Source organism: Sorghum bicolor, chromosome 9 (assembly GCF_000003195.3).
Source record: "Sorghum bicolor cultivar BTx623 chromosome 9, Sorghum_bicolor_NCBIv3, whole genome shotgun sequence".
Lineage (NCBI taxonomy): Eukaryota > Viridiplantae > Streptophyta > Magnoliopsida > Poales > Poaceae > Sorghum > Sorghum bicolor.
Genome location: NC_012878.2, coordinates 9071316 through 9081679, shown reverse-complemented (window position 1 = coordinate 9081679; position 10364 = coordinate 9071316). Strand labels below are relative to the sequence as shown.

Here is a 10364-nt window from a genome sequence, read left to right as displayed (position 1 = left end):
AGAACATGTGAGGTTACACTGGACCATAGTTGAATTTTGGGCTTAACATTAGACAATTTTATCACATGATTTAATCTTTGCAGATTGGTCCCACTATAATATGCTGCTTAAGAAATTAACCATAATGCAGTAGGCAGGGCGAGAAAATGTGTTATTGATTCTTACCATGCTGCATCCGACGTAAATACATGATAGTCCACTAAATAAGTGCAACTAAGGTGAAAACTTCTAAAGGTTCTAAACTCCAACAAACAACTAATGGCATTATAATGCATCAACTAAATCAATGTATAGCCTTTATATATTTTTTTAAAAAAATGTATAGCCTTTATATGTAACCATGGTGTTTCATTCAGTATTTAGCCTAACATAAAACTACAATCTAAATCAAGTAAGAGCAACTCCAACAGTTTTACAAATAGGTTTGACATTTTTATTTTTTTACCAAAACTCTTAAAATCTCCTATCCAACAGTTTGGAAATTGGGTTTGGCATTTATAGCAAGTTGGCAAATTCTCCTCCTTCTTGGCATTTATGCACACCTAGAATAGGCTTGGCATTCTGCATGCGCGCGCTTTTATAGCAAGCTGACAACCTAATGCTTCTTTGTTGATCTTCAGAATTAGTAGAATTTTGTTTTTGCCAAGTCAAAATTGCCAAACACTTGGAGATGTCCTTTTTGTTCCCTCCCCATATCATTTTGGGAGTTGGCAAATAATAACATTTGCCAAACAAAATTTGCAAAACTGTTGGAGTTGCTCTAACTATATGTCAGTATGTCACTATGCAGATGCATCGAAAACAGACAGGACTAAACTAGGAAGTGGAAGGAAGAGGGAACAAACTTGTTGTACTTAACAGTCTTTGTTGCTGAACCCGAGGGTTGGGCTAAATGACACTGGTGTCCTCCCCATTGATTTTGAGCACAATGGTCATCTTCCCAGAGTTGCCCAGGCCCTAAGACAAAATCCGCAAAACACAACATAGCATCAACCACCATGAATCATTGCAGATGCCAGACAACTGATGAAACTGATGACATGAGCACCAGATCTAGTGGAAACCAAGAACCATGGTCCATGGGGATCGGATGCATATGGGATTGAATGGAAATGCAGGGCGACGGGGACCTACTGCTTACACCATGAAGATGTGCATCGATCTCCTTCTCCTTGCGTTTGATCTTTCAGATGATGTTGAGTAGCCCCATAATCACTGGCGGAGCGTGAGACAAATTAGGGGGAACCCATACTTTCCCTTTCTCAAGGAAGGTAAGTACCCTAATCTCCATAGGTTCTTCACTGATCACTTGAGGAGCCTTTGACTTTCTTCATCACTGCTCTTGAGATATCCTTCTCCTCCTTTTGGTGCACTTGAGCCTGATTCTTGCCACCTTGACTTGTTCATGTGCATATGCTTGCTTGTGAAGATGGATGAGTTGTTATTGATGCCCATTTGAAGCTAGTGAACGATGATCTTGTTGATTGCTTGGTTGGCATCATCACATCAAGGTTCTTCTCATGAATGATAGAGTTCGTCCAAGTTGTACTCCAGCTTGTGAAGGGATTGAATCAACTTCTAGAGGTACGGCTTCCTTGGCTTTGCTTCACACCTAAGATTTTGATTCCATTCACAAGATTGTTTAGGTGCAAGAGCATATCATTTGCATTTCTGTGCTCTTGATTCTTGAAGCTACTGAGCTTCTCAATGAGAATATGACAACTTTTCTCATGCACATCCTTTGTGACTCCATGGTCCTCATTTATTATCTCCCATGGCTCCTTACCATTTGTGCAACCAACAATATGGTTAAACACACTCTCACTTATTAGTGAAGATAATAATATTGTTGATTCTGCAATCACATCACGAAAAGTTCCCATTTTGACACATTTAAGAGCAAATTATTTTCAAACCATCCTCTAATTAGGCACTGATTTCCCCATCAACATAGAGTCCAGGTAACCTTTTCATTTCACTTTAGTATTTTGTTCATTTTGTTTTAGGACATCCAATTTATATCTATCAGCGTTCTTTTCCCCATTTTATGTTGCATAGACATTAACATATTTGCTACATGTAGTGCATAAAACAGTATATTTTGTAGAGGTAGCAATAATTATAATTAAGTTTATGATAATGAAAACCTGCACAAAATCTTGAAATAAAAAATTTATCAGTGGCCCAAAGTGTGAATGAAAAACTCCAGAGCTAATGGAAAAGGAAAATGGTAGACAAGCTTGCAATATATTGATGTCCATGCTAATAACCTTATACTTGAATTTGTTCCATTATCCTTGGTTTCCCTTTAGGGCCCGTTCGGTCAGGGTGATGCTTGGCCGTATAAAATACAGCAGCCTTCCAGGCCGGATCGGTTCTAGCTAGGACTCGATCCCAAACAAACCGGACGTGCCCTTACCCTTTTCCATCATTCTTCAGCAATCTGTGCAGCAGATTGTGATTTGGCTATATCGTGCCTATATTTGCCGCACCGGTCTTTGCTGTGGCTTTTCAGAAACAGCAGAATACTTAGGGCCCGTTCGTTTCTGGACCGGAACCATTCGATTTTTTTATGTTCCGGCCGTTCCATGCCAAACAGGCCCTTAGATGGAAAACAAAATCTTAAACTACAAAGAATGACGCGTAGAGAGTCAAAACTCTAAATCAAAAAGGGAAAAAAAGGCTTGCATTTGCTGCCTACATTTACCAGTGCCAGTGGCACCGCCACCTGTGGTTGCCACTCATCTCTTCGCCGTATGAACTCTAAAGGTTCTTCAGCACTTTCAGCAGGAGCACGGTGCACTCAGAAAAAAGAAAGGTATACGACTTTACAGTTGAACCAACACATTTCGTCCTCAGCTCAGGTCCGGCGTTTCTAGGCATTGCCTTTTGATGGTGCTACTACATGAACATGAGAGGCCACTAACTTGACCTCACCTCACATTAATATAGTAGTATTAGTGCTGGGAGGGAGAATTAAATGTGTTCGTGGTCTTTGCACCAGAGATGGTTTTATAGATTTTGTTATGACTTGAACCAGAAATGGTTACACCTTATATATTGAGGGAGTAATGAGCTAATTGTTAGCAGATAGCCACATACACTTGCTAATAGTTAGCAGGACCTTATATATTGAGGGAGTAATGAGCTAATTGTTAGCAGATAGCCACTAACACTTGCTAATAGTTAGCAGGTCAGTTTGGATCCTCACCGAGCCAATTTTAGCCACTAACTATTAGGGCCAATGGATCCAACCATTGAAATGCCAGCCACAGCCACAATTGACACAAAGCCAGAAGCACATTCAGTCATTCAGCGGCAGTCAAACATAACATTGCTTGCTCCTCGCTTAAAGAAACCACATAGTTCACCCTCGACTCGAGTATATATAAAACCCAACCGAAATAGTCACCATCTCATCAGTGAAACCGCCATTGTGGAGGTAGTGCAGGCACAATGTGCCCCTTCTACATCAGGGGTGTTTCTTTCATGCCCTTAAAAAACAAGGCATGTTATCCTATGATGATCCCGAAGAAAGCTACCATACTATGAGATACAACACAATGCTACATACCCAGTAAAACTGTACACATACCACAGGAATTTTATATGGACACTACTTCATCTTCTCTGATATATAATCAAGGGCAGGTCTCAAGCCCATATTGCAAGTGATGACATCGAGAGCGCACCGAGGAACAATGCGATGTATGCCACCACTTGCTGTCGCAGGGATCCTGTCATCTTTCCACCCAAGAAATCTGCTGCGATGAGATCCACTAGCGACATGTATATGAGGATGCCAGCCGACACCGAGTCAAGAATGCCCTCAACCACAAGAGCCCTTGGGCTATTGGGATTGTAGAATGTGGTCAAGCCTGCCCCAGCAGCTATTCCTGCCGGTGTTGTGATGGCAAAGAAAGATGCCATTAGAATTGCCGAAAGGTTCTTGAATTGTGCCTGTTGGAGAAATGGGGTAGCACCTCGATTAATAATAATTACTAATTAGAGTGAGAAAACGAAGCAGCACAGTCAGAGAAGTGAAGAAAAAAGGAATTGAAGGGGGAAATAAGAAAATAAGTAGTATGCATAAACATGTCCATTTATTTTTTTCTTTCTGGGACCATTCAGTGCTAGCAATCCAATCAGTAAATGGACATCCAACCAGATTGTCATGACTCCGCAATACTATTCATAAAGTACTAAAAATTTTGGCTGGTGGTTATTCACAAAGTACTAGAAGGTAAGTCAAAGGTGACCATAAATTGAAATGAGAAAAAAATATATTCCAACAATGTACAATGCTTAGTTATATTATTAATGTCAAATGTTTGAATTCTGAATTCCAAGGATGGGCCCATGTTCTTAAAGGCCGATAAGGATGGGTCCATGTTCTTAAAGCCGATTGCCCAACCATCAAATTGACAAAGGAGCAAACATGAAAGTAATTGTTGATCAAGTGATGAGAATGACTCAACTCTGAACCGCAGTTTACTAAAATTCTCACCTGAGCAATGCAGCCACCTAGTGCAAACCCCTCAAAGAACTGGTGGAATGCAAGCGCTGCGACAAGTGGCCTGATTGTGCATGGGCTCCGTGACACTCCCAGTGACAATCCGATGATCACAGAGTGTGACACAATCCCCATCTCCAGTATCTGCAACCAAGGCAATGGTCATCACAGCGTGCACGACGAATGAAACACCAAAGCATCCCATCCCAAGTGAACTGATGACGAAACAAGCACCTGTGACACGACGATGGAGCGGACATGTGCCGACACCTCCGCCTCGCTGCCCACTACCTGCACGAGCTCATGCCCATGGCTGTGGCTGTGTCCGTGTCCGTGTCCATGGCAGTGCGTTTGCAACAGCGGTGCCTTGCGTTCGTCCTCAGCGTCGACGGTGAGCACGGTGATGTCCTCGTCGCTCGCAGAGGAGGTCGTCGCAACGAGCGCGGCAGCGGCGGCTGCCTTGACGCGCGCGGCCTCGTCGCGGTGCTTGGCCTCGTAGAACCTGGTGGCGAGGAAGTCGAGCACGAGCGTGGCGAGCGCGGCGGCCATGGCGACGAACCCGGGGACCGGGAACCGCCGCCACGGCACGGCGGGGAGGCACGGGCTGGACAGCGCGGTCCCGGCGTCGTGGAGCATGTGGACGAACCCCGTGGCCAGGATGACCCCGGCGGCGAACGCCTTGGCCGCCAGGAACGCGGCGCTGTCCGTGCGCATCGCGCGGCGCTTCCGGCCCACGAGCGGAAGGCCGACGCCGAGCACCCCGGCCACCAGGATCGCCGCCATGGCCACCTCCTTGAGCCGCAGCGCCGCGGCGTCGTCACGGCACCCCGCCCCCTCCGCACCCTCCTCCTGCACCTCGTCCGCGCAGCTCACGGCCGAGAGCGACGCCACCATAAGCTCTGCGCGCACGCACCGCGTCCCTGCCGGTTAATCTCAACACTAGGCTAGACGGCGCAAGAAGAACAGAAAAGCTCGAAAGGCAACCGAATTACGCACCATTGCTGCTGGCCAAGAACTGGCCGACGAGGCCGCCGAGAGCCATGGCCAGAGACGGAGAGTCCGATCCTGCACAAGGGATAGGACCGGACAAAAAAACCTTGGGGAAATCGGTTTCTTCAGCCGGACAACTTTTCCGACGCCGTGGATCCCAATCTTCCCGTCGCACGCAAGGCACGGCCAGCGGACAGGGAGAGGAGAGGAGATTGAGAGAGAGAGAGGAAGTTGAAGTCGTAGGGAAAGGAGAGGAGAGTGGAGAAGAGAAGGGATGTCGTCATGGTGGTGCGACTGCGAGTGCACCCCACCATCGAAACCCCAGGTGGTCTACGCGTGGGCGTCACTGACGTGTGGGACCGAGGAGGTTTGGGAGAGTCATGGCTGTGCCGGGTCCATGAGACGAGAGGAACCTCAGCCGTCGATCTGTTGTACGGACGGTGTAGAGGTTGTGGGTCCCTTTCGTTTGGCGTCGGATGCGGGACCTCGTGGCCGTATCGTCATAACTAACGGGGCCCCACGTACAGAGGAGCGTGTGTGTCACACGCGCTTGTCGTGGGTATGTATGACTGGTCCGGTGGGACCGCGGTAAGCGGGGCCCTGTGGATAGGGACTGAGGTGGCAGGTAAGGCTCAGCGGTGGAGGTCACGTGTTGAGTCGTGGGGGTGTGGCCAAACGATGTCGACATTGTGACGAAGTGTCACCGGGCCCACGCGGAGGCGACACGCCCAGATTGCGCAGCATTTGTCCACACCAGTATCTAGGCCTTGTTTACCTGAAAATTAAAAACTTTTTCAAGATTTTACGTCACATTTTAATGGTACATGTATGAAATATTAAATATAAATATAAATAAAAACTAATTACACAATTTGCTTATAAATCACGAGACGAATTTTTTAAGTCTAGTTACTTTATGATTAGACAATGTAAACAAAAGTGCTATAGCTAAAAACTTTTTTGGATCTAAACAAAGCCTTATCGTGAATTAGATTCTGTTTAATTAATTATGAGACCCTCTTTAGGTCGTGAAAAAAAAGTTTTTATACCTAATTATGGACTAACTAAATGTAAAAGATTGTCTCATAAAATACATATATAGTCCTATAAACTATTAAATTAGTTATTTTTAAATATTTAATTAATGTTTCATGTATTTGTCAAACATTCAATTGGAAGGGGTAAAAAATTTTATGTGAGAACTAAACAAGGCCTCACTATTCGCTAATAGTTTTTTCACGACCTAGTTGGACCTATATATGCTCAATAGTTAGATGACTAATAGCTCATAAATAATATTATCTACTCCTTCTATTCCAAAATAAATCTACTTTGAAGATTTTGATGAAGTACTAATAAAAAACTGTAAATATACCCCTAAAAAGGTATAATTATTACACTTTTAAAAGAGAGAATGTAGAAAAGAATAAATAGAGTCACATTGCCTCATATATACTCAGTATTTATTTTTGGGGAGAAAAGATAAACTTTAGAAGTGCATTTATTATGGACGAAGCAAGTAACTATTAGCTACATATTAGCTGAAAGGTGTTTGGATGCACAATTAATGAAAAATACATAATAACTATTACTCATTCTATCTCAAATTACGAGTCATTTCAAGATCTTGGAGAGTCAAACCATCTTAAATTTGATCAAAATTATAGAAAAATTATAAAGATTTATAATATCAAATAGATATAAAAATATAATTAATGAAGAACCTAATGATACTTAGTATCATAAATATTATTACTTATTATATGAATTTAGTCAAACTTAACATAATTTGATTCTCGTTAGAATAACTTATAATTTAGGATAGAAGGAGTAACTTGTTATTGTCTGATTTGGTTCAACCAGTGAGATAGTTATTATCTAAAAGCTTAGATAACAATTAGCTATTTATTAACTATACTTATTTAGATCAAATGAGATAACTATTATTGTCCCAGATCAGATTGGATAAAAATGGAAGACAAAACAATATAGATAGCCATAGAAAAACAGTGTCTGCGGCCATACTTCTCCAACCTGAAAGGACCTTAATATCGTCTAGAGAGAAGTGAATAGGACTGTTTCAAACAAAACTCAAACTTGATGTTAGAAATCTGTGCAACAGTGCCGCTTAGAGATTAGCACTGCCGTTTAGCGAGCAGCACTACTACTTAGCGCAGAAAGTTCAACAACAGCTACGCCTATGAGATAAACTCAAACTAAACATGTAGAGTGGTTAGAGATGTCTAGTGGCAAGTCTACAAAATACCTATACTCACAAACATGCGCAACCAAGTAGATCGAGCGGAACATAAATAATGCAATTAAAACATAAGAGAGAGAGAGAGGGTATACACGATTTATCCCGTGGTTCAACTTGCTATCAAGACTTGCCTATATCCATGTTGTCAAGAAATGGAAAGGTCCTAATATGACTAAAGAGAGGTGAATAGCCAATTTTAAAAAATTCTACAAAGTATTAGAGCAAGGGATTAGTACAATAAATAGCATAATGCAATTTTGCTCTAGCTCTATAAGGGTTACAAGACACCTATCCAAACAACTCTAATTGCTATAATCTTTAGAGCAAGCAATTGCTAAGTTGCTAAGAGCTCTCACAACTAGCTACACTAAAGAGCTCAACTAAGTGGAAAACTAAACTAGCACAAGCAAGACAAGCTCCCAAAACTAGTTGCACTAAAGAGCTTATTACAACTAGTTTGTGGGAAAGTAAATCAGAAGATTATGATTTTTATATCACCGCATCGAGGAATGAACCAATCATATTAATATGAAGACCAATCACCAGGAGAAATTCAATGAACAATCATAATAGAGACACATGATTTTTCTTCTGATGTTCATGTGCTTGCTAGCATGCTAGTCCCCATTGTGTCAACCAACACTTGATGATTTGGCGACTAAGAGGTGTAGCACGAACCTTGTCCTCACGTAAGACACCACAAAAACCTATCTACAAGTGAGGTAGCTTAATGACACAAGCAATTTACAAAAGCTACCTTACGGTGCTTCGCCAAGAAAGGTCCAAAACCTCTCATAAGATCACCGAAGCCAGACACGAATAATCATCAACATGTGTCATACCTCCACCGCTGCTCCAAGCCATATAGGTGGCGGCAACCATCAAGAGTAACAAGAACTCCACAACTCAAATGATCACTAAGTGCTACTAGATGCAATGACTCAAGTAAATACACTTGGAATTACTCTCAATCTCACTATGATGATTCATCAATGATGAAGATGAGTGACAGATGTTTGCTTGGGCTCACAAGGATATCAAAAATATCAAAGTGCTAAGATAAGTGAGCTCAAGTCGGCCAAGCTCTATTAATAGAGCCTCCAAATGAATAGAGCCGTTATACTCCTTCACTTTAAGTTCTATGCACTGACCAGATGTGCAGGTCGCACGTTGCAGTAGCATCCAGTCAATGTTGCAATAGCACTGAACGTAGGTTGTGTTAGCGTCAGACGCACATTGTAGTGTTCGGTCACTATACAGAGAGGTTCTATAGAGGTAATTTAGCGATCGAATGTGTCCAACCACCAATGACCTGACTTACCCAACATCAGGTCATACCACCACGTGTGTTGCCTACAGTATCACACGCGCATCTGGTCACAAGTTGCATTAGCATCCGGTTGTTGTTGCACTAGCGTCCAGTTGATGTTGCATTAGCATTCGGTCGTTGTTGTAGCATATGGTCATGCCTAAAACCTCCATTTCAACTCAAACTTCTTCTCCTTTACAAATATGCTAACACCACCGAGTGTACACATCATTTTCAAATGTGTTAGCATTTTCATAAACATTTTTCAAAGGATTAGATGTTAGCACACTAGGTCCCTAATGCATATGCAAGAATCATGTCACTTAGTGGCACTCGATAACTGTAAGTGCAATCAAGCCTATTGTGGGTTTTGGCGTTGATGACCACCGAATTAGGGAACTAATGAGTTTTGCTGAGATGACAAGCAGGGAATATAACAAAGAGGTTGTTGAATACCATGGAGGATCCCCCATTTCTAAAGGATGGCTTTCCTAGCTCCAAAGGAGGTTTAATTCATTTTCGGTTTGAATTTGAGTATAGGAAAAGCCGTACTATAAAGAGGGACTCCAAGGTTGTGGATCAAATTGTGAACCAAAGGCTCAAAAGCTCATCAACATCCTCAGACCCAAGCCTAGCCAGCATATCTTTCTCTCTACACTTTGGTGTTTTCAGGCTGGTTCAGGCAAGGGCGGCACTGCCGCCCTCTAAGGGCGGCACTGCCGCCCTACCCTGTGACAGTTGGAGAGCTGGGTATAAATACCCTTCCAGACCGTCTCAAACGGTAACCTGCTCTTCTTCCTCGCTCCCAACCGTTGCAAACAGACCAGAGCTCACCTCTCTCTCCTTCCATTGTTGCTCCTCAATCCCCCAAGCCAATCCTTGATTCCAACCATCAAAACTTGAGGGAAAAGGCAGCAAACTTCGATTGGAGAGCAGATCCATTGATTCCCAGCGTCAAAAAGAGCTTTTGGTTCACGTTTGGCCGGCAGCCTTGAGTTTGTTACTCTTGGAGCTTGCTCCTAGCCGGCTAGGCGTCGCCCTAGAGCTTGCCAACTTGTGTGGCAGCCAAGGGAAGGTTTGTAAGGTTACCCTTGCAGCTAATACATTCTTTACTCTTTGCAAGGGGTAAAATCCTTGCTTTGAGAACGAGGAGAAGGTAAGCCTGTGTGGCTAAGCCGGTCCTAGTGTGGGCACCTCAACAACGTGGAGTAGGCCAAGCCTTGTTGTGGCAACAGCTGAACCACGGTAAAAATCGTGTGTCTTGTGTGCTTTCACTTGTGTATGAGTTTGTG

General features: G+C 43.1%; 1 protein-coding gene across 2 annotated transcripts; it reads right to left on the bottom strand.

The window, feature by feature from the left end:
• Nucleotides 3282-5778, bottom strand: LOC8055718 (zinc transporter 7). Of its 2 annotated transcripts, none has more exons than XM_021448028.1 (4): nucleotides 5510-5778; nucleotides 4748-5433; nucleotides 4508-4657; nucleotides 3282-3960 (listed from the first exon to the last, which is right to left on the bottom strand). In XM_021448028.1, exons 1-4 carry the CDS (start codon nucleotides 5553-5555, stop codon nucleotides 3655-3657), a joined length of 1188 nt encoding a protein of 395 aa, XP_021303703.1. In that variant the 5' UTR covers nucleotides 5556-5778; the 3' UTR covers nucleotides 3282-3654. The 2 variants fall into 2 exon arrangements, with proteins under 2 accessions (XP_021303703.1, XP_002439422.1); XM_002439377.2 differs by having other exon boundaries at nucleotides 4748-5412; nucleotides 5510-5776.